This window comes from Ursus americanus, chromosome 9 (assembly GCF_024610735.1).
Source record: "Ursus americanus isolate L20-20 chromosome 9, mUrsAme1.1.p, whole genome shotgun sequence".
Lineage (NCBI taxonomy): Eukaryota > Metazoa > Chordata > Mammalia > Carnivora > Ursidae > Ursus > Ursus americanus.
Window position 1 is genome coordinate 10,619,686 of NC_142135.1, and position 27,314 is coordinate 10,646,999.

Genomic DNA, 27,314 nt, shown 5'->3' on the forward strand with positions numbered 1-27,314 from the left:
ACGTAAGCGTCATTCAGTTGTCTTTTCTCGAAATGATTTTATTATTCCAAATTCTCTATTAATCACCATCTTCCCAATAAGATGAGAAAGATCGACTCTCTTTAAGGGCATGTGGTGTTTGATCGTCCCCAAAGGCCATGCCCTTCTTCCTGGGAGACCAAGCCAGCTAAGGAGTTTAGATGTCACACATAGGTCTCTCTGTGCTCCTGCATGGACTGTCCTTCTGTCCATGCTCGTGATCCCTGGGAAGTCCCTCAGGCCCAACACAGAGTATTTGCTACATACTGACTGCTTCAGACACAGACCGGGGCAGGTGCTGTCAGAAGACAGAAAGACGTGGCTTCCGTTCCCTTCGAACTTACACTCCAACTTGTGATCTGGGGCAAGTCATTGAACTTCCCATCCCCGCAAGGTCGCCGTGCAGGTGAAAGGCAGATAACTCTTAGGAAGTCCCTCGAGACAGCGGTGTTGCAAGGACACCGACATTTGTTGATCGCTTGCGACTCTATCAGGCTTATCTACCATAAGCATGTTACGTTTGCTACGTCATTTAATTTTTACAACAGTCCTTTCGTGTAGCTACTAGTTTTACTGTTTGATAAATGAGGGAGGCTTAGAGTTGGAGTAACTTTCTCAAGGCTCAAACATGTAGAAGACAGCAGAGTAGGGATTCGAATCTGACTCTTTTCCCAAAACTCAGATTTTTTCTACCACACTTTGCAAGATCTTATTGTTTTCAGGGTGTCTGCTTTTCATATAGTTTGGAATGGTCTTGAGGATGAGGCTGATGGGGTGCGCGGGAGGCATTATAGAGCTATGCATGTGACAGATACCTTGGAGGCAGAAAAAAAAGCAAAATTAAACCATGAAAATTTCTCTCATCCCTTGTTTACTACCCCCCTGCACATACCCATGCACAAGCACAGATATGTACACATGCATGCATGTAGACACACGCATGCACAGACAAGTACACATGCACATGTGGACACACCCATGCACATACACAGACACGTACACATGTTCGCACATGCACAGACACACGTGTACACATGGACACACGCACAGACATGTATGCATGCATGTAGACACATGCACATGCACAGACATGTACAATGCATACATGTATACACTCATGCGCTTGCAAGACATTTATACATGGATACGTGTACACACACCCATGCACAGACACATACACATGCACACAAAGACACATGCACAGACACACATACACACATGGACAAACACACCCATGCACAGACACACACACATGCATACATATGCACGCACAGACATGCACACATGCACACACAGACACACACATGCACAGACTGCACATGCATGCATGCACATGTGTGTGGGTGTACAGACATATACATGTGCACATGTATACACATGCATCTGCACAGACAAGTCCACGTGCATACATGTACACACCATACACGTGCATAGACATGTATACATGCATACATGTACACGCCATGCACACACATGCACACACATGTGCACAGACAGGTACGCACACATACATGTACACACAGAGACACATGTATACAGGTATACATGTACACCCACACACAGTCTGTCACATGTTCCTGGCGGCACCCAGATACAGCAAGGACAACCCCATCACTCTCCCTGTCCATGCACCTGTGAAAACCAGTACCGGACTAAGCAGATGTGTGAGATAGCTCTAGCTGAGGGCCTTGGGGCTGGGCACGCTGAGCCCTCGAGTTGCCCCTGAGCAGTGTATCCAGACAGAAGGCTGGGTGGTGGGAGCCGTCGAGGAGCGAGCTGTGAGAGCCAATGGTCTGAGAGAGCAAGCAAACTGGACAAGAGCCACCTCACAGGCCAGAGGCACGTCAGACAAACCCGAGGGTGAGGTTCGTCTTCACACCCAAGTCAGCCATCAGCTCTCGGCCACTTCCTAGGTAGTAATAATAATACCTGTCATAGACAGTACTTGCAATGAACCAAGTTTGGTGCTGAGTCCTTTCAAAACATTCTTTTGACATTACTCTTTTTTCTGTCAGCAGCGACATAAAAAAAGGCCTTGTCACACAAGGAAGCCTTCAGATAATCCTGTGGCTGAGTACAGGTGGTTCTTCTCTGCATTCCGAATTTCTCTCAGTTTCCTCTAGCCTTTATAAAGAAATCGAAGTTAAGTAAGGGCTTGAAAGAGTTCTGGAAAAATGCATCATAGACTTTGACATTTCTTTTTCTTTTTTTCCCCCCACTCCTGTTGGAGTTATGACAAGTGGAATGACATCATTAAGGAGGACTTGTGGCAAAGCCAAGAAAGCTAGGCAGATGAATGAATTTTCTAATGGATTAGGATGTTGGACTCTGGAATTAGGTAATGAAACAAATTTTTTTTTCTGGAAGATGTTCAGAATTTGTTGAACCATTCTGTTTCTTATTTAGGTGCAGAGAGGTAGGAGTCTGGAGCCTGACCAAATGGTCTCAGGTCTTCTGTCTTATTTTTCTGAATCAGATACTTCCTGATCATTTTCATGACCTTCTTTTTTAAATTATTTTTATTTTTAAATTTTTTTACTATTTATTATGATTATTATGTTCAGTTAGCCAGCATATAGTACATCATAAATTTTTTTGTAATGTTTTAAAAGAATTATTCTGTTGTGGTCTCAGGTCACTCTTGAGATTTTACTGCTCTTGTAGGGCCCAAAATAACAAGATTGTTTAGGCCACCTCCATCAGGTGGGAAGAACAGATTTCAAAGAAGCTTAGGAAGAAAATCCATCCCTTATTCAAACAGTAGCTTTGTGAGATTCCTTTATATTTGTGATATTACCCTGTAAAATCACCGCTATTTCTAACACCCTCTAGGCAATCAAACGATATCAAGGGTCATTTCACTTGTTTCTTTTTATCAGACCAATTAGGTAGCTCCGGTCCCACAAAGCCAGTGTTTTTCAGAGTCAAAAGTACCAATTTCATCCATAAGTGCAGTGTAGAATGGTAGAATTACGATGATTTCAACCCAGCAGACATTGGCTCAGTCCTTAGAGCAATCGTAATGCCTCACGTGTAGACCTCATCAATGCCTGCAGCCAGTGGCTTCTAGGCAGGGAACACAGGACTAGTTGTCACTCCCTTGGGCTTATCGTGGCTTGGGGAACTGGGCCAGTGAAGAAAGGAAGAGTCTGTCCTCCCAAGGATGGGAGATTTGAGAGAGGGTGAGCTGGAAGACGTGGGTGGGAAGCTTTGTAAAGTCCTGCTTGGAATTCTCGTATGTCAGTCAACCTCCTTAACAAGGAACACCATAACATAGTATCACAACACATTAATGATATTGTATTGTCATTAAGGATCTTCTGTCATGCCTGGTGTAGCGTCCTCCCAGCTTCAGTCTTCTGAGACTGTTCATCTTAGATATGGGTTCACATGATTACTTGTGAGTTTACTGAAGATGAGGAAATCTGCCTTTGTTCAAAGGTCAGGTTACTTGGGAGGAAGGATGACAGTGAGACATTCCTCAGACACACCTGTCACTCGTAGAATTATTGCTGATAATGATTTGGTTAGACACCATACACCAAGGTAGGGAAGACGGTCTATTTCAAAATATGAAATTATTGAAAATTAGTCCTTCCCTCTTCTATTGCAATTATGCATTTTAATCAAATGATCAATTAAGGGTTCTCCAGCCATTGTCACGCTACATAATGCATGAGTTTAACAACAGAAGTTAAATTCTTTCATTCACTCATGCAAAATGAGCAGATTGTCCCGGTTGAGATTCTTCTTTAATTTAACAAACGTATTAATTTATACTAATGAGAGGTGTGCTAGAAAATGGTCTTTTTTCCAATTAAACTTATCCAAAGATGGAATGGGCTCTCAAGGGAGGGGTTGATTTCCCCCATCACTGGAAATCTTCAGGCAGGAGTTAATGGCTCATTTCTGAGGGATTTTACTGAGTGAAACTGGCATGAGTAAGCATTGGACCAAAGTGACAAACATAATCCACTCCTCCTGTAAAATTGTGTGATCTCACATACACCATTGGGTAAAAAGACAATATGGCTGTAGTTTGGACAATTAACTAGGTCATTGCTTTGGTTAGAACTATTCTTTACATCTTGTAAAGATGCAAGCATTTAATGAGTATTCTTTAGCTTATAGTTGAAGTGGCCAGTCTCGGAGAAAAGGATAATTTTCCTCCCCCACATATAGGAAGATTTTCCAGGCCTGACTCAGGCACAGAAACAGAAGACTGGAAGATCTGTTCATTACCTCTGAAAGCTACCTTCCCTGGTCACACCTTTGTGAATGAAGATTCTAGAATAAGCTTTTCCTGTGTGACCAAACTCAGGTTCCAGGCTTCCTTGTGACAGACCTAGGAACCCCTAGAGCCTCATGGCTCTGATGTCATTTCTGAAGATGCCTTTCAAAAGAATCTAGGACAACATCCCCAGACATGAGCAAAATAGAACACACGTTCTTCCGGCCCCCACTTCCTTGGAAGGGACCTCATGTCTCAACCTGGTCAAACGAGTAGGAAAGTCTTTTTAAAACGTTTTAATCACTTGAAGATTGTGGTTCTTCTTATTCTGTTACTCTTAAATAAAGCCCACTGCGCCTTTTCTTTTCTTCCCTGCTAGCGGCTCACTCCTGCGGGCCTTAAGAAAAGGGCTCTTCCTTTGTCTTGCTTTGTACTGACGATCCATCCGTCCATCATGAAAACTCAGCAGTGCCAGTTTATTAAACTCATTCATAGGGTGTTTCTAAGGGCCGTGCTTGGCCCAGATCATGCTTTACTCTCATTCTAACCACGATTTACATAGACTCAATTAACACATTCCCTTTCTTTGTAGAGTGAACCACATCACTGAAATGTAGCAAGACCCGCTATACTGCACCCTAGAAGACGATAACCCATGCCTTGAAAACAACAAGGTAGCCACAGAGAGTACAGCCAATGAGACATGGCACTCCAGGGCTAAACTCTGGACTCACTCCTTACAATCCGTGAAGTCCTGGTTGAGTTACTCGATTATTCTAATCCTCGGTTTCATTATCTGCAAAATGGGGGTATGATAAACAGTATCTTCCTCAAGGCATTGTTGTGATCACTAAAAGAGATTGTCCACGTAAAGCACGTGGCCTGGTGCCTACCTTGCACCAGGCGTTAGTTATTATTATTTAAATATGTTACAAGATTTTGGCCATTTCCTGAATTAACCAGAGCTCTCTGGATTAAAAAAAAAAAAAAGTAATCCAAACTCTAATCGAAGATCTCAAAGAAAGCACTTGTAACTTGTTCCAAGTGGCATGCTCTTTTAATTGGTATTAATCCCAATATAGTTGGCTCAGGTACTGGCTTCAGGCTTTTTCTGCTCTCAAACAGTGGTCTAATAGAGCGGACACTCCACTGAGAGCCAAGAGGTGTGGCTCATTGTCTGAACTTGGCCTCCAATCCCCTAACCTTGACAAACACTTTCTCCATATCTGATTTTCAAGTTCCTTATCTGAATATATATATATATTCTCTTGCAGACCAAGGACTCAGTGAATTATAAAGACCCAGTGGTCATTTCCAAGGACACCTTTCCTAAAGGTCTCTGGAGAAGTGGAGAATTCTACCCACTGGTGGAGGATCTTTTAAGAGGCAGGGGAAGGAATAAAGGCAGGGTCTTTTCTTAAGACAAAAAACCACATACGAGATTAAAATTCCTTTTAGAAGAATCCTTTCTAACATGATGGACCAATCAGCCAACCGCACGCTGGGGGCCCTACTGAGTACAAGGTATCATTTTGTACAGAGGAGTGGAAGATAGCATTCTAGAAGGCGACACTGAGGCTGAAAAAGCAGGCTTTGGAAAGGTAACAAGCATAGCAATACAGTACGTAGAATTAATTGATTACAGGGAACCCTTGTATGAGGTTGCCCTGCCCCTTAAGCACCTGCTTTAGGCTCTTTGCGTATATTAACTCTTTCATTCTCCCAGCAACCCTAATGAGATAGTTCCTATTATTATCCTTATTTTCTTGGTGAGCAAACTGTGGCATAAAAAGCTTAGTCAACTTGTCCAGGTTCCATAGCTAGTAGGTGTTAGAGGTCGGGTTCAAATCCAGGTAGTCTAGCTCTAGGTTAGTTCATTTTGCTCACCACTAAGACTTAAAAGGATAAGCGGAGCCAAATGAGGACAGAACAGACGTGAGGCGAGCAGGCGAGAGCTCTAACGATGGCAGGAGAGAGTGTACGTGTAACTTAATATAGCTTCGAGCCCAAGTGTTCGAACCTTCACAAGTCAAGAGGAAGTGAAATGAATCACCACCCAATGTCAGTACCCTATCATCCTGAGCCAATTAGGAATGTTCTTTCCATAATTCTGTTCTCCTTTGTGCTTCCAAAGTAACAATGCGCCCCATTCTGAAACCCAGTATTTTATATTCGATTGACATCAGCTTCCCAAATATTATAAGGCTCTTTCTTGTGAGAGTGCTGGCACTGGAATTCAGACATGAAAATAATAGAATTTATTATTCAATTCTAGCACAATAAGATAATAGCATTGGGAACCTATGAATTGTATTCATTCCCCCATCTGATAGATAAGAAAAGGGAAGTTCAAAGAAACTGGCTTCACTCACAGTGAACCACTGACAGAGTGGACGATCTGGAGCCAGAGGAAGTCTTTCCAGCCTGCCAGCCGAAGCCAACGGAAAACCTAAAGCCATGTGCAACTTTAGGCTGGACAAATGATGACTATGTGACATTTTTAAGGTCATCAGAGAGAAGCATTCATGAAAGGAGAGGAGGCAGAGACTCAGGCTTGGGGTCTACAGGAAAGACCTCTTCAAAGTAAAAATGGACTCAACATAGGAAGGAACCCTTTGCAAAGGAGTGAGTTCTCAGGCACTGGGAGTGTCCAAGTCAAGGGTGCCCTGCCCCAACCCAGCAGAAAGAAACCCACTTGCCCCAACAAAGCAGAGAAGGTCATCTAATGATAATCATCAGGCATTTGAGTAGACCTCAGGAGTGTCATGGAGAGGATTCCTGAAGGTCACGATTCATTACAGCTCCAAGGTGCTGTGATGATGGTGGGGATGATGATGATACAGAAAATGAGGAGGACGGGGATTAGGCACACATTGTTTAAAGATCTCATGATCAAGCCTATATAACCAAGCTGGTTTGAAATTTATCAGTCAGCCGACAAAGAGTAATTAGATCTTATACGGTTCGTTGTTAGAAGAAACTCAGACATGTATCTTTCCTTGACTTAACTGCTTTGTGGCTAACTTGCTGATTTCCAAGCTGGTATGCGTATGCCTCTCTCTGATTGTGCCCGGTCCTTAGGTAGCGCTCTTGTTAATACAGATTTTCTGTAGTTTTATCGGGAGTGAAGGTGGCTTATCTTGATGCTTTGGGGGAGTATTTCAGTTTCCCCTCCATATACCAAGCAGGTTGTTGGCAAGCAGACAGAGGCCTCAGTACCGGGGAACAGAAAAAGCATTGCCCCGAAGCAGCAATGAAGGGACACTCTCCGAGCAACATTGTGCTTCCCCCTTGGAGCTCGCTGGCTTCAGGACATTGTCATTCCCCACATCTTAGCCATGACACTGAGCAGTCTGTTCAGTCTATGTTCAGTCTAAAACCCAGACCACACCAAGAAGTAGGCAAGAGAATAAAAATCATGTGACAGTTGATTGTGACTACCACACCACCAACAAGTTGGACTGATTTTATGCTTTCATTGACCCGACCGAAACCCGACTGGGGACAAGCCTGCAGTGTTGCCAGAGTTCCATTTACTTGTTTCCTTTATAAAGTAACTGTGAATTTCAAGCCAGGATTACAAAGTTCCAAAGCCAGGCTTAGCTTTCTGTTCCCCTGCCCTAAAAATGATCCTCATGCTGTGTGATCAATGGCAAGTTGCTTGGCCTCTCTGGCATTGAGGGAAAATGAGGGGCTTGACTGAGGCTAACTCTAAGGTCTTCTTCAGTTTTAAAAATCCTTTCTTCCTTCTGAAGGAATTGGATTCTTCTTCCTTTAGTGACTCCAGGATGGTTCAGGAAACTAGGAAGGACTAAGGCAAGTGCATATTCAATGTTGACCTTCCAAAAGCTTTTAAGGCTGGACAGTGAAATTACCGAGCCTCTGGATAATCAGAATAAAGTTAGCACCATTACACAGGGCTGCCTGGAGCAGACAAGAGAAGGGCATGGAACACATGGGCGATCAGTTGGGTTTCTCTGTGTGAAATGAAAGGGCTTTGCGCTCGCTGGAGTTCTCTTAGGCTGCTCTCTCTTCTAAGACTCTGTGATCTTATTTTTTAATAGTTGTTGTGGAAAAGGGGGCAGGAAGACTCGGGTGAAACCTTTCCCTGGGTCCCCCACCTAACAAGAAATAGAGCAAGACCCTTCAATGACTTAGGTTTACTCATGAAGAAAGTCCACGTGAATTTGATTTGTGGCATATGTGGCTGTGTGCTCTTCTGTTTTGTTTAAGTGATGCTAGTTCAGAGGGAGGAGAGCCGGAGAAGCTTACGCAGAGTCCCCTCCCATTCCCTTTCGCTGCAAAGGGAATTGTAGTCACTCCTGGGCTCTCACTGGAAGGTTGGAGGGAGGGACGGAGATTATGCTCTGTAAAGGGTTAATTAAGATATGGATTCCTCTTTAAAAAAAAACAAAATGTTTTAATGCTTTGTTTCTCTTTGCTGTTTGCCCTCAACTCCAAACACTGGGAAAACTTAACTCTTCCAGAAGTGCAGCTTTGCTGTGAAGTAATTTATTCTCCTTCTTCTTTTTTTTTTAATTACAGTATTCTCAAATGAGGGATGAAGTATTCAAGTCAAACTTGGTCTGTGCATTTATCGTTCTTCTATTTATCACGGCGATACAAAGTTTGCTTCCTTCCTCAAGGTAAATACGAAAGGACAAAATTTTCAGGTGAAATGTCGTTGTGAGTTGATGGTCCCGCACCTGGAGCCAGCCAGCTGACCTTTCCAAGGGATCAGAGTTTAAAATAATGGGATCCAGGATCCGCACCAAAATGTTTGACAATATCGGTGTCCACTCTGGTTGTCTCACTCTGCGTCCTCTCACTGCTCTGCCATGGCAATAGTCTTTCTCACCATCTTAATAAAACAACAACTGAAATCAAAACAGGCCCCCCTCTTATTTGACACTGCACCCACGAATGCAGCAAATAAGTATTAGACCTCCACCGTCACGGTCTTGTTCCTCTGGTAATCACCTTTTGGTGTTCACAGATAACAGCACCATAGCTTCCTGGGCCAGCAAAATCGGCCCTTTAATAATAGTGCAAACACCTATATGTGGCCAGTCACTGTTCCAAATACTTTCCATGCAGTAACTCATGAAATCGTCATGGCAACCCTATGAGGTAGGTACTACTAGTATCCCCATTTTTAAAGAGGAGAGAACTGAGGCCCAGAGTCATGGAATCATTTGTAGCAGATCTCACCGTTGAAAATGTGACAGCCTGCATGCAAACCCGGGAAGCCTCCCTCCGGAGTCTGGGCTCTTGACTCTACCAGACACGGATGTATAGCATGCAGGTCGTCGGTGGCAGAGCCAGCGTTTGAACTTAGATCTGGGTTAGTCCAGGGGCCACGCTTTGTGCTCTTCCTGTACTTTAAGGGAACCCCTGCGTCCTTTCTCAGGTAAAGTACCTTTCCCTTAAATTTACTGTGAGTTTTCCCCTTTTGTGGGATCGACACATATCTGTTAAATGTCTCATACAGTCTAGCAATATGTCAGAACTTGATGATGGTATAATGTTGTAAAAGGAGGTCTACATCTCTAAGATGTAATTTAGCAGGAGAGAGAGACATCAGTGATGACTTCCAGTTAATAAGTACTTATTACATGAAAGTGCTAAATCCCTGGCACGGATTGCCTCAGCAAAGCCTCAAAGGCAACCAGTAAATGAGAGAGCACTCTGATGCCTGTTTTGTTGGTGAGGAGCTGTCCAAGGTCACATGTCTCTATAATGGCTGAGCTGGGAATTGAACCCAGAGACAGAGTCTGTGCTTTTAATGACCCACCTACTTTGTACCAAAATCAGCAATTCATTCTGACCAGATGGTTTAAGGAAGAGTTTGCAGGAAAGGTACTATTTTGAGCTGAGTGGGATGAGATAGAGTGAGTGGAAGGGCATTTCCAGTTTAAAGAACAGCACCGGCAAAGGCACAAGGGTGTGCACAACCTTGTGTTTGTAGAGTAGTGGGCCGGTGGGAGAGTCTAGAGTAAAGGGTTTGTATGAGGACGTGGTGGGTGCCAGAGCCCAAGAAGGAGTGAGCGAGCACCGGTTCTGTGCCTCCAGTGATAAAGGGTGTTCAGGCTAAGTCACACTCCGAGAATGGCCATGCTTGACCGTCTCTGGATTAGCAGGGATACTAGGAGAAAGAGAAAAGGGACTCCAGGGAGATGGTGTCAGAAGGTGGTGTATTTCTGAATCTTTCAAAATTCCCACGTGTCTGAATAGCTAGATAGCAAAACCAAACCCTGTGAGGCCTGTATTTACAACAAAAACAGGTGAGATGATAGCCCCGTAAGTTCCCAAATGGACGTGGGTGGTGACAGTCTCGCAGTAGCCCCAGGATTGGTGTGACATCAGCATCCATGTGGGAGGAAGCAGAAACAAGCAAGTAGGCATCTGTCATGTCTGGGAACAAAAGAGCCCAAATATAGCCAATAGATATTCACTGGGAAGTACCACAGGGCAAATTGAGAAAGCAGCTGGAAGTAGGAGGGGTTTGCCCCATCCAGCATCCAGGGAGTGCAAAGGCCCACAGTAAGGTCTGAAGAGTTGGAACTGTCACACACTGGGAACCTGCCTGACCCACCAGCCCGTCTCTCTCCCAGGATGGCATCTTGGAAGGATCTGTGTGGGGGGAATCAAGACGACTCACAGTAAGAACCATAGAGAAGAAGAAAAGCCAGGGTCATTGTAAAAGTGGGAAGAGAATGTAGCCATCACGCTTTTGAACACCACATGAAAGCAACTAAAGAGAGAGCTCTGTAGAGTTAAAAAAATAAACTCTCCTAAAACACACCTATTTCTAAGAGTTCAGCAAAGTTAATTTGACACAAAAATGAGCAACAAAACATATTGGCAATCCCATACCAAGCTATTCCAAAAAAAAAAAAAAAAGAGGGGAAAAAAGTAGATCGATATCCTTAGAGTTGATGAGAACACTTCAAAAAGGCCCACAATGTGTATCAAATCTTTAACCTACCACCTCAGAAGAATTGAAGCACTTCATGGGGTTCAAGACATAAACTAACAACCTTACAAGTAGAAAAAGTTAGAAATTCAACAAGAAAGCACAGGAAGGAAATAAAAAGGAAAAGAAAGCTACATTTTGGAAATGAAGACCTAAGAAGAGGGAACATAGAGCGTATAGACACAGCAAATAATGCCTTAAGAGGAACAAAGGTGAAAAGGAAGAATTTTTTTAATCAAAAAGAAGAGGAAAAGGCAGAGCTCCCCTCCCTCACACCTTCCCACCACACTGACAAGAATCCAGAAAATTAAGGGTGGACTACAGCTGAAAGAAGTGCAAGACACAGACTCCTTCTGAAGAGGGGTTCTCAGGGGAGCCCAGTTCAAGAGCAGAGACAAAAACAAGGACACAAGAGGAATTTGAAGCCACTAGTACACCATAGCTACTGCAAACACTAAATGTAGCCCAACTCCAAAGGAGATTTACTTAAATCCTCGGAGTAAAGATCAATTCATCTCACTTTCTCGAACCTGATACAATGTGACCAGTTTTCAACAAAATATTACAAGGTATGCCGGAAGGAAAGAAGAGACAAAGCAACCATTAGAATCAGACTCAGGGATGACAAAGATGCTGAAATTATTAGGAAGAGAATTTAAAATAACTATTTTTCATGTATTAAGGGTTCTTCACGAATGTGCACGTCATCTTTACACAGAGGCCATGCTAATCTTCTCTGTATCGTTCCAATTTTAGTATATGTGTGGCTGAATGAGCACAATATAGTAAGTGTTCTAATGGAAAAATTAGACACCATGCAAGAACAGATGGGCAGTAAAGTAGAGAGAAACTCTAAGAAAGAATCAAAAGGAAATGTTAGAAATAAAAACACTGCAACAGAAGTAACGAATGGGCTCATCAGTAGACTCAACAAAGCCAAGGAAAGAATCAGGGAGCTTGAATATACGTCAACAAACTCTCAGACTAAATACAAAGGAAAAAAAATAAGTGGAAAAAAAAAAACAGGTCAAAGCATTTAAGAACCCACCTTAAACATAAAAACTCAAGTATGTTAAAAGTAAAGGGATGGAGAAAGATACACTATGCTAACATTAATCAAAAGAAGGCTGTAGTAACTATACTAATTTCAGTCAGAGTAGACTCAGAACAAGGAAAATTATCAGTGGTGAAGAGGACATTACATCATGACAGAAAAATCAATTCTCAAAGAAGACATAACAATCCGTATGTTATGTCTTGTATCTGCCTGTGAATGTGTGTCAAAATACGTGAAGATTTTATGAGTGTCAAAATACCTGAATATTAAATAACGCATGGACCAAAAAAGAAATCTCAAGAGAAATTTCAAAATATTTTCACCTAAGCGAAAATGAAAATAAAATTTATCAAAATTTGTAAGATGCAATGAAAGTGGTGTTTAGAGGGAAATTGACAGTAATCAATTCATATATTACAAGAGAAAGATCTAAAATCAATAATCTAAGTTCTACCTTGGGGAACCAGAGAAAGAAAAGGAATTTAAACCTAAAACAAGTAGAAGATAAGAAATCGTATAAATTAGGGCAGAAATCGATGAATTCGGAAACAGGAAAATAATAGAAAAATCAACAAAACTGAAATCTAGTACTTTGAAAATATCAATAAAATCAATAACCCCCTGGCCAAGTAAACAGAAGAGAGAGGCCGAGAGAGTGACACACACACAAATTACCAATATCATACGTGAAAGGAAGGTTTTCACTACTGATCCCGCGGACATGAAAATGTTAATAAAAGAATATATGCCCATAAATTTGATGACTGAGATGAGATAGACCAATTTATTAAATGAGACACAAACTACCCAGATCCACACAAGAAGAAAAGGTAAACCTGAACAGCCCTGTAGCAATGAAAGAAATGGAGTCAATGATTTAAAAACTAACTAAAAAAATAAAACACCAGACTAAAATGGTTTTACTGGTGAATTCTACCAATGATATATAGAAAAAAAAAATAATACCAGTTCTACACAACCTCTTCCAGAAATTAGAAATGGAAGGAACAGTTCCTAACTCATTTTATGGGGTCAGCATTACCCTAATACTAAAATCCAATAAAGACTGAAATAAAGGAAAACTACAGACCAATATCTTTCATCAACATAGACACAAAAATTCTCCAAAAAATATTAGCAAATCAAATCCAACAATGTATGAAAATAATTATACACCATGACCAAATAGAATATATTCCAGATAGGCAAGACTTAGTCAGTATTTGAAAATCAAACAGCATAATTCACCCTATCAACAAGCTAAAGGAGAAAAATTGTATGATTACATCTGTTGACACAGAAAAAGCATTTGCTAAAATCCAATGTCCATTTAAAGTAAAAACTCTCAGAAGACTAGGACTAGAAGGGAACTTCCTCAACTTGATATACACAATCTACAAAGAAGCTATAGCTAGCATCATCCTTAGTGGTGGTAGACCAGAACTCTTCCCCTTAGTGTCAGAAACAAGACAAGAATGTACTATCTCACTACAACTACTTACCATCATATTACACATCCTTAGGAAAATAAGACATCCAAAAGGAATATAAGGTATACATAGGGGAAAGGAAGAAATAAAACTAGGTTTATCTGCAAATGACATAACATTCTATGTAGAAAATCCAAAAAAATCTGCCAAAAAAACCCTCCTAAAACTAATGAGCAAGTGCAGCAAGCTCAGAGCGTACAAAGTCAATATACAAAAGTCAGTTGCTTTCCCATATAACACCAATTAAAAATTAGTGTGTAAAGTTAAAGAGACTATTTTTAAAATCATCAAAAATTAAATACTTAGGTATAGCTCTAACAACATGTGTACAGAATCTGTATACATAAAACTAAAAAACAGCAATGAAATAAGTCAAAAAAAGATGAATAAATTCTATGTTCATGGATTAAAAGACTTGATATTACTAAGATGTCAGTTCTTCCCAACTTGTTCTATAGATGCAATTCAGTATCACTCAAAATCCCAGCAAGCTAGTTTGTAGATATCAACAAACTGATGCTGAAGTTTCTATGGGAACACAAAGGCTGTAGCATAACCAATAAAATACAAAAAAACAAACAAACAAACAAAAAAAAAAACAAAAAAACCTCACCAAAACTAGAGTATTCACAGTACTTAATTTTAATACCATATATAACTACACTAATCAAGAGAGTGTGATATTGAAGAAAGAATAGACACATAGTTCAACAGAAGAGTGAGCCCGGAAATAGACTCACACTAACATATATAATAACCCAACTGATTTGTGACAAGGCGCAAAGTCAATTCAATGGAGAAAGGATATTTTTTCAACAAATGGTACTGGAAAAATTGGATGTTTATATGAAAACAAAAAAGAACCTATACACAAACCTTACACCTTTCACAAAAATAACTGGAAATAGTTCATATTCCTAAATGCAAAATTATAAAATTTCTAGAAGAAAACATAGGAGAATACGTGGTCTTGTATTTAGCTGTGAGTTTTTAGATATAATGCCAAAATCATGATCCATGAAAGAAAAAATTGACAGGTTGGACTTCACTAAAATTTAAATTTCTGCTGTGTGAAAAACACTGTTCAGAGAAAGAACAAGCCACAGATTAGAAGAAAGCATTTGTAACTCACATATCTGTTAAAGGACTTGTATCCAAGATACACAGAGAACTCTTAAAACTCAACAGTAACAAAACAAACAACCCAATTTTTAAAATAGGCGAAAGATCTGAACAGACACTTCACCAAAGAAGATACACAAATATCAAAAGAGCAAATGAGAAGATGCTCGGTATAATTTTTCATTAGAGAAATGCAATTAAACATTAAAACTGATGTTATACCACCACATACCTATTCAGAATGATGAGGGCCAGAAAATGAGGAAGTATTAAAATACACACACACACACACACACACACACTCACACACACAATGATGGGAGAATGTCAAAGGGGCACAGGAGTCAGCGGAAAGAGCTCCCAGAAGCCAAAGATGGAACAACTTGAATAAGAAAATAAGTAAAACAGAATTGGGCTATAATCCAAAATATACACTAAATAATCTATGGGTTGATACTGATAGAAATAAATGATTGAATGAATAAATTAATTAAGAATAGATAAATCTCCCATTGAGAAAAAATCCCAAATAATTTATGTAGGTAGTCTGTCTTCCATGGTGGAAGTTACCTCCCGCTCCTGTGGGGGCGTGTGGCTATGCTGAACGTAAGTTCCTTCTGAAGAGCACAGGGTGGTTGGAGGGAAAGCCTGGAGAAACACGACAAATGCTCTCAGTCAGCTGGCGAAGATTAACATCAACAGTGCTAAGTCATGTTGAATGAGAATGGCACATAAACTCCGTGGTCTTCCTCTCAAAAACCCATAACCCAATCATGGGGGGGGGAGGCAAATTCTAATTGAAAAACATTCTACAGTATACCTGGTCGGTACTCCTCACGACTGTCAAGGTCATTTAAAGCAAGAGAAGTCTAAGAAACTGTCACAGTCAGTAGAACCTGAGGAGATATGACAACTAAAGTTAAAGGGAAGAAGAAAAGGGGGGTAAACAGAAGGGGAATGAACCATGAGAGACTATGGACTCTGGGAAACAAACTGAGGGCTTCAGAGGGGAGGGGGTGGGGGAATGGGATAGGCTGGTGATGGGTAGTAAGGAGGGCACGTGTTGCATGGTGCACTGGGTGTTATACGCAAGTAATGAATCATGGAACTTTACATCGGAAACCAGGGATGTACTGTATGGTGACTAACATAATATAACAAAAAAATATTATTATAAAAAAAATAAAGTTGAAGGTGGTATCCTGGATTGGAGATATGAATACAGAAAATCCTATCAAGAACATCCAACCCAGTATCTATGAGCATAAACGAGGGGCCAGACTGTGTTGTTGAAATAATATTCCAATTTTTATTTAAAAAATTTTTTTGGAGATATGTACGATTCCAGGGCTGGGACAGGAAATATACAAGACGAGCCTGAAACATCTTGTCCTACTAGAAAATAAGGAAGCCGTCAGGTTTATTGGCCATGTCTAAAGGACTCGGAAGCCACAGTGAAGATGTTCCCATTGTCCTAAGATGGAAAAACTTGAGCTTCAGTATGGATAATTGTTAAAATATTCAATGGAAACCCAGCAAATATTTTTAACTTTATGAGTTTATAAGGACATTTTTTAAAGTTGGATGGATGTTAGAGAACTGGTTGGCTATCCGGAAACTAGAAGGGAGGGAGGGAGGGAGGAAGGAAAAGAAAGGAAGGAAAAGAAAGAAAAAAAGAAAAGAAAAGAAAAGAAAAGAAAGAAAGAAAGAAAGAAAGAAAGAAAGAAAGAAAGAAAGAAAGAAAAGTTAGTTTTCTGTATTTCCTGCATGAAGCGTACCACGAACTCACCAAATAGCAGGTGAGTGACACATCATAAAATTATTCATGCTAATAGTTCTTAAAGAAATTATAGAATTAAAATACTGCCATTTTCCAACATCCCAATGAATTAATGGATCTAGGAATTGAGCATCAGAGGACGTTATTAACACGAAAGGAGAGACAGTCATGTCTCCTGATGGAAGAAGAACACAGTATGTTTCTAGTCTTACCAAAACGATTAAGCCTAAGTCTGATCACGCCTTTGAATCCAGCTTCCAATTTGCAGGAATCATAGAGGACAAAGGACGTTGAATGAGTTTGCAGAAGTCAAATCCAGGTAGTGGGAAATGCTGTAGGTCAAGGGCACATAATCTTCAATAAAGACCCTGTGAAGAAAATAAAGGGTTAAAGAGAGAACCAGCAGATATTTTGAAAGACTTAAAAGATAAAACGAATGTCATAAAAAATGGACACAACTAAACTGTAGTGTCTAAATATAGATGATAAAACTATAAAGGAAAGGAAAGTGATTGGTTGGGGTTAGGAAACAGGGTTATAATGGAGCCTGGGGATGGGCTTTCAGAGTGCCCAACAAAGTTCCGTTTCGTGAACTCAGTGGTCATTACAAAGACAGACGTGTTGTAATAGCTAATTAAGCTATACTTTGGTGCGGTTTTCTCTATTAATGCTTCATTTTAAAGTTTAGAGTTTTGAGAGAGAGAGAGCGAGAAAGAGAAGGAAAGACTGTGTATTTCTGCTAAATTGAATGCCTGTTACGAGCTAGACCTGTGTTAGATGCTGGGAATCTATCAGTGAACAAAAAAGACAAAAAAAGTGCTCTCCTGGATCTTGTAACCTAGTGGTAGGAGTCAAAGAAATAATCAAAATATATACCTGCGTCTAGATATAGACGCCATCTCTGTAGCTACTTACGTGCTATATAGGGCTACATATGGAGATAGCTTACGTTCTGCAGGTAGATAACATGTTTACTATGTACGTAGATCCGTATTTGCTATGGCAGTGAATGAATGAACGAGGAAAGGTACCAGGGAGTGCCGTAAGATGATGGGTATCCTGACTCCCCAAGAACTATGTGGGGCCTCGGGTCTAGGGGATGGTCTCAGAGTAGTGAGCTGTGAATGATGGCAGGGTCTTGTTAGATTCACCCTAACTTCCTGGACTCCCTTCTTGACTCCTGCCAGTGGAGAGTTGGGGGCCAAGGAGGGGCCTATCTGGTGCATGCTCTTTCCTGACTCCAGGATTCCCAACAAACACCCTTTATGTGCCTGCTTGTGCGGGACACTGTGCTGGACACCGGAGGTATAGGGTCCTGGTCCCCACCGTCATAAAGCTCACAGTCTAACAGGGGGACAAAGCAATTAGCTAAACAGCAAGAATATGGTACAAAGACTCTTATGATAGGGCAGGTATAAAGTGGAAGAGGATGCCCAGGAGTGAGGTGAGGAAAACAGATCAAGGCAGGCTTCCCAGAGGCGGTGATCCTGACATCTCAACCCCCTCCTGAAGGACTTGCCAGGTCACAGGAGAGGACTGAGGGGCGGGGCAGGACTGGAAAGTGAGTGTGTGGAGGTGAGGGGTTTGTAAGTCTTGCTGAGGAATTGTGACGGGTTGGCAGAGAAGATATTATGGAAGTTTTTCATCAAAGCAGTGATGGGGGCGATTTTTGACAAGGGTCACACTAACACGGAAAAGAGAAAGGTGGAAGGGCCTATAGTCGGGGAGACCAGTAGAAGGCAGGTGCAAAACTCTGGGGTGAGAAATGGGAGGGACAAGATAGTGGAGGTGGCAGTGTGTGGGGGGAGGGGGGACTAGAGAGGAAGAATTTGCTAGATACGGCAGAGACGGACTGGTCTGTGTGGGATGGGAGACAAAGAGGACCCCAGAGCGGGCCTGAAGGTCTGGACTGGCACTGGGACAGAAAGGATAACTGTGCCAAGGGAGTGCGGGACATCCTATGGCCCAGGCAGGCTCCCTTCCCAAGAGCCGTGCCCAGGGAAGGTGAGCCAGCCCTGATGCCCGATTCCGGCTTCAGGGGAAGAGATCTGGCTCCTCGGGCAGCAGCTGGCGGGCAGGAGGCTCTGACTGGGGCTCAAGCTGAAATACTAGCCAGAGCCCCGAGTGCACTTGCACAGCTGAAGAGAAGACACTGACAATGAAGAAAACATCCCAAGCTGATCTCTGACCAGACAGGCCACATGTTGTGGGGACAGAGGGGCCCCTTTGCCCCAGACGCAGCAAAAGCTTTCATTAATGTGTGCTGCTTTCCTCTCCAACTCATTTCGTGTCTGATTGATTCTTTGCAACTACACAGATGGCAGGGGACTTTCACTGGCATTTCCTCCATCATGGACTTTTTAGCAGAGGAGGTGGGCTCTGCTCATAGGACCACAGCTGACTCTCAGCCGCCAAAGCAAACCCTAGTGCTTGTTCCGCTCTTGGCTCTCATTTCCTCATGCATGCAGATGTTCCTCCCGCAGAGGGGTAAACTGAGGAAAGAACAGACAATATCTTTTGTGAGTATGGAACGGTGTAGCTCAGTTGCAAGCATGGTGATGGGGGGGTGGAAGGCAGACCGAGAGGAAGGGGAGAGAAGAGGGAAGGAAAGAAGGGGAAAGAAAATATGCAAGCAAGAGAGGGAGACTAGAAAAAAAAAAGAAAAGAAAAGAAAAGAAAGAGGCCCTGGGTCTTATTACTTTCTGTGCATCTCACTGGCTGTATTATGTACTTGACCTCTCTGGAGCCTTGATTTTCTCATCTATAAAATGGGAATAACAATGCCCTCTTCCTGGTTGCTGTGAGAATTAAAGACCCATATCCATTTTGATAAATTCTGGTCCCCTTCCCTTTCCGAGCCATAGTATTTTCATCTGTTGAAGTGGCTAAGAATACCTACCTCTCAGGGTTGCTATGAGGCTCAGGTGTACTACTGGGCTCATAGGCTCTTGCAGAATCTGAGAGGTGGTATAAATGTCATCTTTGGGGATGATCCGACTTTCTGTTTCCCACTGCACCCCAGGCTGCTAGAGGCTGTTCACTCGACCCCATTGATCCCCGCCTCCCCAGCAAACACCCAGTGGTGATACCAACCCAGACTCTGTTTTAAAGACAGACTACGGAGAACAATTAGCACTTAATGTCTAGAAATGATTTGGAGAGAGCTGTTTGCAAATCCCTTGTCATTTCTTTCAGACTCACGATTTCAGAAATGAGAGGTTTCCTTGCCTCTTACGGACACCGACAATGCAAAGCGAATTCAGAACCCCTGGATGCCTGAGTAGCTCTATAATTAGATTAAAAACTACAATTGGTTGCTACAATGTTTATGTGTGCAGAAGGAGATGAACGCTGGGGAGCTGCTGAGAGATTCTTAGAGGAATTTTATAGGCAGCGCCAGCGCCTTGCACCTTGTGATTAATACTCTTCCCATCAATTTTGAAACGCCCTTGGTTTTCTGGATTTCACTGTGAATAGCAGAGAACTAATGTTTCTTTGAGTTCGTCTTATGTGCTAAGCATACTGCTTTATTACTTTAACGAACCTCCTTAAAAGGTGGGCTTAACCATTCTGGTTTTGCAGACTAAAAATACGATACTCAGAAGAGTTAGTTATCTTTCCCGAGGCTGGGCCACTGGTTAGGTTTCGGAGCTACGGGTTCAGACACCCAGGGTTTTGCTCGCTCTTGCCACTCACTAACCCACCTGCCCGCCGTTTACCTCCTGTCTTAGCTCCTTCGGGCTGCTGTCACAAAATACTATGGACGGCGGGCTTATAAACAGCCCACCCAAGTTCTCACAGCTCTGGAGGCTGGAAGTGGAAGATCAAGGCACTGGCACAGTCAGTGTCTGGTGAGAGCCGTCTGCCTTGTCTCTACGTGTGTCCTCACGTGGAGGACGGGGCCAGGGAGCCCCGGGGGGTGTGGGGGCTCTTTTATGAGGGGACTAGCCCCATTAATGAGCGCTCTAGCCTCATGACCTCTTCATCTTCCCAATGTCCTACCTCCAAATACCATCACATTGGGCATTCCGATTCAATATCCAAATTTGGGGGAAATACAAGCCCTCGGTCCACAGCTCCTCCCTTTCCTTTGTTAAGTGCTGATCACTTAAAATGGTGTTATGGGCAGAAGTGGGTTCAGTGTGCCAATCCCGCACACAGCCCTCCAGCATACCAAAATGCCCCACCAAAATTCCACCCAGAAACACAATAGCTAAATGGGCAACAAAGCGTCAGTTTTGTAAATTACCAAGCAGGTGCTTGCCTTGCCTGTGCAAAACTAGGGTAAAGGCCGGCATACAGAATGTGGTTGAGACAAGACCCCACATGGTGTCCATTCTGAATCTCCTGGGTCTCTACTTGTGTCCCCTAGTCCGCCTTCCCACTCCAGTGCGAGGTCTCACTGCTGTGATGCTGAGAAAGACCAGTACGAGGCACTGCCCCCACCCAGTGCCAAAGGAATGAAGAAGATCTGGGCAGTTGCCTCTTGGTACTTCCTGGGGACACCTGAGCTTCATTGCCCAGGAGGAGATGGCCGGGCTTCTTACAGAGAAGGTCCCGGCTCTGGCTTCCCAGCCATCTTAGGGGATCTACAAGGACGGGAGGGCCAGCCGCTGAGCCTTACATAAACCTTGAACTTTAACAGTGGCCCCCTGCCTTCTGAGAAGAACCAGGTCCCCTGAACATCCCGGATAGGCTCTGATCAGGCCAATGGCAGACTCCTCCTGGAAGCAAGGGGGCAGGTAGAGGGGCCGGAGGGTGGCTGAGAATCCCTTTCCCTAGGAAGGCTGGTGAGGGGAGGAACAGCATCTTCTCTCCCCACAAAAAGTGTAAGTCGGTGACTGTTCATTGGTCGCTGTCTGCGTGCTCAGCTTTATGGCAGAATCCAGAGAAAAACAGCCTTGAAGCAGGAACGAGACATTCCCCCAGGGAAGAGCACAGAAGGGGAAGCACAGTCCATAGGGCACGTATCTGAGTGTTGTCCGCGGAGGGTGGAGAGGCGAGAGGGGGAGCCCAGAGCCGCCGTGGAGGTCCACAGACAATCCGGATGACAGTGGGGGCCACCGAACAGTCCGAGGCTCCTGCTGAGTGGCTCTCAACATCCTCTTTGCTGGCTTTGCTTCTGCCTCCCACTTTGAAACAAAGCATTCGTATTCTTGGTGGCTGCCTCACGGTATGGAGATGCGTCAGCCTCGAAATTGGCCCCTTTTCTCCAGGGACTGTCTGACAAAAGCGATCCTCCTTCATTTGCCTCCCCTGGGTGCCCCGGAATGATGGTGTGCTGTTCAGGAGTATTTTTCCAGCCTGTTTGGGAGGAAGTTTCCCATCTGCCCAGAGCCCTCTGGGAACCCGCTGCTGCACAGACCTCCTGTTCTTATCTAGAACTCCTGCAGAGACTTCCTGTCAAGGTGATCTATAAAGCCAAACTGTGCAAGTATTAAAAAAAAAAAAAAAAAGGAAAATACAAAACCGTCAACAGTAAAAGCGGGGGCTGTGGGGAGAGTGACTTGCCAGCCTTTGTGATGCTTTGAGCTTGCAGAGGAATTTGCCAGTCTTGGTTACCCACCCACCCCCTTGCAAATGTCTTACCTCCTCCTCGCTGTCCTGACGCCAAGCACTCCTCTCCTGCTCATTTGACTACATTCCCTAAATTCCTCTTGCTGCCTTCTCTCCTCCCAGCCCACCAGCCCACCAGCCGCTTCTGTAACATCATCTGTGGTGCCTTTACTTCTTACCCTCCTTGGGCAAGCTCCGCCCTTCTCAGATCTTCAGCCGCCATCTGTTCCTTGCAGACCCACCATCCCTCCAACTGCCTAGCCGTCCACGTGTCACGAGCACCAGAAATTCAGCTGGTCCCAAATCACATTCACGGACTTATCCTCCATGGACCAGCTTCTCTTCCTGCATTTACCAGTTCAGATGGTAAAAGCACGAGTGTCGTCCATAATGATACCACTCTGCCGCACACCTCCGCTCACATACACAAAACACGTACTAAGATTACCACCATGTCTTTCCCTGCACCTCCCAGTTATCCGTGCTGCTACTTCATGAGACTCCCTTGTAATCAGTCCCGAACTCTCTAAACCTCTGCTAAGTCCTTTCTCTTCTCTTCACCCCGCCCTTCACCTCTCACCATGGTTGTCCTTCAGATACACAGATCCGAGTGTCTCCTTCCTGATTAAACATCTGGAACATCTGTGTATCACCTTCATGTGGAACTTTCTACACAGCATGTATGAGACCTCCTCACTCTCCAGTCCCACAGCCTCACCACCTGGGTTAGTGGAACTTGTAAACACACTGGTCACTCTTACTCTCCTGATGCTCTTCTCATGCTCCCCACTTTTTCTTCCCTAAAACCCTCTCTTCAACCTCCAAGGCCTGACCCAAATGTCACCTCTTTTGCGAAGCCTCCCTTGATTCCTTTTCCTGTTTTCTAAATGATGGTTGTTCAAACCCCTTTATAGACCATAGCATATTCTCCAATGGTTCGTTGTGTATATGTTCATATTCCCCTCTAGATTATGATCTCCTAGAGGATGGGGAAGATGTGTCCTGGTGCCTACCACTGTATCTGGGAAGAAGCTTGTTGAATGAATAAGTAAATGACACCACAGAATCCAAAAAAAGATGACAGCACACGTGGGAGGTCTCTCATTCACCAAAGTGATTAGAATGGCACAGTGGACTGTAAATCCTAGCTCTAACACTAACCAACTCAGTGACCTCAGAGAAGTTCATAAGTCGGTACCAAGGAATGGAAGTCAGCTGTCGTATAAAGTGCTTAGCATTGTGTCTAGCACATGGTCAGAGCTCCGTGCATTACTGACACGAGTGTTATTAATAATAAATATGGAAATCCAGGCAGGAGGATGGTAAGGCATTGAGAGAAGGTGGGCCTAACTTCATTCACTTAATGTATGTTCCCAACGGTGGAAGACGCTAATGCCACTTCCATGAAGGTACCCTTCACTGTGCAACAGTGGGCTGGCTGAAAGAGAGGTAGAGAAATGAGACACGAATGGCTGGACAGAGAACAGAGAATGAACGATGAATTCCCAAGAAGAAGCAATATGCCTGGTGAGAGGTTGGTTGGTAAGGAGAGGAAGCAGTCAAAGATGCCTCCAGAGATGGGGTTTGAGACCACCAAGTTGCTGGAAACAGCCTGACACCCAGCAGAGGTGTCCAATAGACAGGGGCTACCGTGGACAGAGATTTGGTGAGCCCTTGAAGCCCAAGATGTATACTTGGGAGTGATGTTGAAACTTTGGGCAAGGATGAGTTCTTACCTACAACTCAAATTGCACCCTTACCCATGTCTCAAGTGGCACAGAGTATATTCCCTGTAAACCTTGGTAATCACTAAGCAAACTGAGCAACTTGGAACAGGTGCCAAGTTCAGTTCTTGGCATCAGAGTAGACCAAGAGGGAGAATGTTTCATAAAACCCACCTCAAAGGCCAAAGGGCATGTGGGTCCCTCCCACAGCTGGGGTATTGAGATAAAATTCCAGTGGTGTGTAGCCTTGGCAGCAGCTGCCTAGTGAGAAAGATGATGATAGAAGAAGAAGAAAAAAAAGGCAGGAACAATAAATCAACCCAAATATTTGATGGTTGTTTCAAAGTTTCTCAATAGAATATTCTAGGGATGAATGTAATAAAAATGTCTCCTGCTGATTTTTCTTGAACAAACAGAGCTTTAGAGAATTATTGGGTGCCAGGGGTGGGGAAGGGCAGTCATGAATGTGATTACCAGTGTTGCCCAGTGAGTGGAAATCAGACTATCGATGCCATGTGACCCAATGTTCTGGGTTTCCCTGCAGGGTGATGCCAATGGCCATCCAGTTTTCCATCCTGATTATGCTGCACTCGGCTCTGGTCCTCATCACCACGGCGGAGGATTATAAGTGTTTGCCCCTCGTCCTCCGGAAAACTTGCTGTTGGATTAACGAGACCTATTTGGCCCGGAACGTCATCATCTTTGCATCCATCTTGATTAACTTCCTGGGCGCCATCTTGAATATCGTAAGCATTCCAAACCCACCATCCCTCTGGCTTCTCGCGTGCAGGCAGGAAAGAAGGGTTTATGGAGCCTGCAGCTTCTTGCGTTGCTTTCCTTGGTACCACTTACCTTCAAGTGCCTGGTGCAGCCCCAAGCTTAGAGACAGAGAACAGAAATGCGGCTACTGTCAGAGCTGTGCATTTTACTGGTGGCAAATTGTCTCTTTCCCAGTGGGGGAGGTTATCTGCTCCAAAGGAGCGTAAACACCCTAAAATTTCTGTATTGTCAGTGGCCAACCAGTTATAATTGTGATCAGAATTCCCTTTAATTCAGTACCTACCTGCTATGTGCCATGCACTGAAGGAGGAGCTGTACGTGTTTTTCTTATTAAATCCTCACATAAACCCCGTGAGGTAAGTCTCCTTATCCCCACTTTATGGCTAAGGAAACTGAGGCTCAGAGACATGAAATAACTTGCTAATAAGGTCTGTCTGACTCCACAACTCACGTTCATTCTCAAATGCTAAATTGTATCTCTGGGAGTGGGGGTGGGGGGAATGGAAATAAAAGAGCTGTCATTTCTTGAGTACCTACTACGTGCTACAGGTAGGTATTACCATCCCCATGCAACGAGTAAGGAAATTGCACTTCAGCTTGAGATCTTGCCTATGACTTTCTAAGAGTTCGTATTGGGTGTGACACATTGAACTTGGATGACTCTCCAGCTGCCATATTTATCACTGTTTTTAATTTGGCTATCCATGTTTTAATGATTTCATTTTCTCTTTACAATGGTAACATGATAGCAACAGCATTTTCTGTGTATATACAAACAGTCTGTGTTGTCCATGGCTTACTTAGTTCCTCTAGATTTTAGGAGTGATCTGTCTGATTCCACGTTTTGAACTTGGAACGTTGAGAGGGGCTAGTGGAGGCATCCTCTTGTGGCTGAGCCCATCATTGTGCCCTTTGGGCCTGAGGGAGGGTCTCCACGTGCTCAGGGACCCAAACTGGGAACTCGCACCATTGTCATCCTGTGAATAGGAGGCTTATACTGCCTGAAATTCGTTGTCCAGAATGGCCCAGTAATTACTTGGAGTCTGTGTTGCCCAAGCTCTGTGGTTGGCCTTGTAGGAAAGGAGTCTAGGGGATAAAGAAAAAGGAAAATCCTAATATAACAGAAGTTCTCATCTAATGAATATTTTATAGATTATTGCAATTGAAAATGGAAGTGCTTAAGAGCATTCATTGATCATGGCCTGCGGAGGCGTAGCCAGGATCTCAAGTCTTGACGAATCAGGTATTTCCGGGATGCAGGATTTGGAAATAAATTCAGTGACTCGAGGTCAGGGTTACTCTCGGCCACCCACGCCACTGGGGTGCAGCAGCAAGTTCAGAGGCTTTGGAGTCAGATAGACCTGCCATCAGATCTCAGCTCGACTGCTTGCCAGCTCGGTGATCCTAGACAAGTTACTTTACTTCTCGGAGTTTCATATTTTTCGATTGTAAAATGGGGATAAAAACAGTAGCTACATCACAAGGTGGTTGTGAGGCTTTTTTTGTCCCAAGTGTTTGGCACAGAGGAGGCATTCCGCCACCAGTAGCCACTCTTTCCTGAGCACCGCAAATCCGGCAGCAGTTTCTGGCCTAGGGAAGGACCGCCGCCCCCCTGCCCCATGCTGAGAGTCTTTCTGGACAATGTGCCCCTCGGATCCCTGGAATCCTCCCAGCTGTGGACGAGCAGACAGGCTGCGAGCACGCCCCAGACCTTTTCTCCTGCCACCTGGCTCTCTTCAGAGCCCCACAGGCACTCTCCCCTGACCCTACATGACGGGGCCGGAGAGCTGTCTTAACCCGGCTTCGGGGCTGGCTTGCAAAAGCTCTTTCTGAGCCAGTACCTTCTTTAAAATGAGAGAGGAGATCCCAGCCGGCCCCCCCCCCCCCCCGTTCTGGAATGAAGCCCCCTGTCAGGTCTGGTCTGCCCAGGCTCTTGCCGAAGCTCAGCAGTGAGGACGCACTGCTTTGTTCCCAGCACTCACACTGACTTTGTTGTTCCTGTGTTGTGTTGTGTTGTGTTGTTTTTTGTTGTTGTTGTTGTTCTTCTTCTTCTTTTTTTTTAATCCGCAGCTGTGGTGTGATTTTGACAAGTCGATACCCTTGAAGAACCTGGCTTTCAATTCCTCAGCTGTGTTTACAGATATCTGCTCCTACCCAGAGGTATTTATTCTCGAGCTCCCCTTGGCAAGACTTGGGCCTAGGTACCGCCGCCAGCTGCACACAAGCACGACTGGTTGGAGGGTCTCGGAAAGGGTTCCAGAGGCCCGCTTCCTTCTTCTGCCTCCTCCTCCTCCTGCTCCCCCTCTTCCTCCTTCCCCTTCTCTGCCTTTCCTTCTCTCCCCTGCCTCTTTCCCACCCTCACTTTTAGCCTTTCCTGATTCTCCCTTCTTCTTCCTCCTCCTTTCTTCCTTCTTCACCTGTACCTCTATCCATTTTCCTCTTCCCTTTTACCGCCTCCCTCCCCTACTCATTTCCCCTTCTCATCTCAAAATCCTAGAGCAGAATGTGCTCTTGTTCCCAGTGTAGAGCAGAGTTCTGGCTCAAATGGTGTTTGCTGCATTCCAGAAGAAGGGAAAGAAG

The 27,314-nt window shown here is 43.8% G+C and overlaps 1 protein-coding gene and 1 non-coding gene across 4 annotated transcripts in view; one reads left to right on the forward strand and one right to left on the reverse strand.

Annotated features, from left to right (window-relative positions):
• ADCY8 (adenylate cyclase 8) overlaps positions 1–27,314 on the forward strand; it is a 223,451-nt gene that overhangs the window by 144,712 nt on the left and 51,425 nt on the right. For 2 of the 3 annotated variants that reach the window (XM_045812205.2, XM_087864615.1), the window contains 3 exons: positions 8,795–8,895; positions 24,499–24,700; positions 26,805–26,894. In XM_045812205.2, the coding sequence (XP_045668161.2) occupies positions 8,795–8,895; positions 24,499–24,700; positions 26,805–26,894 (393 nt within the window). The remainder of the gene's footprint in view (positions 1–8,794; positions 8,896–24,498; positions 24,701–26,804; positions 26,895–27,314) is intronic. The other variant, XM_087864614.1, reaches the window with a different exon arrangement.
• Positions 11,899–12,004, reverse strand: LOC123801935 (U6 spliceosomal RNA). The gene has a single exon (XR_006782374.2). It is a non-coding gene; the product is annotated as a U6 spliceosomal RNA (small nuclear RNA).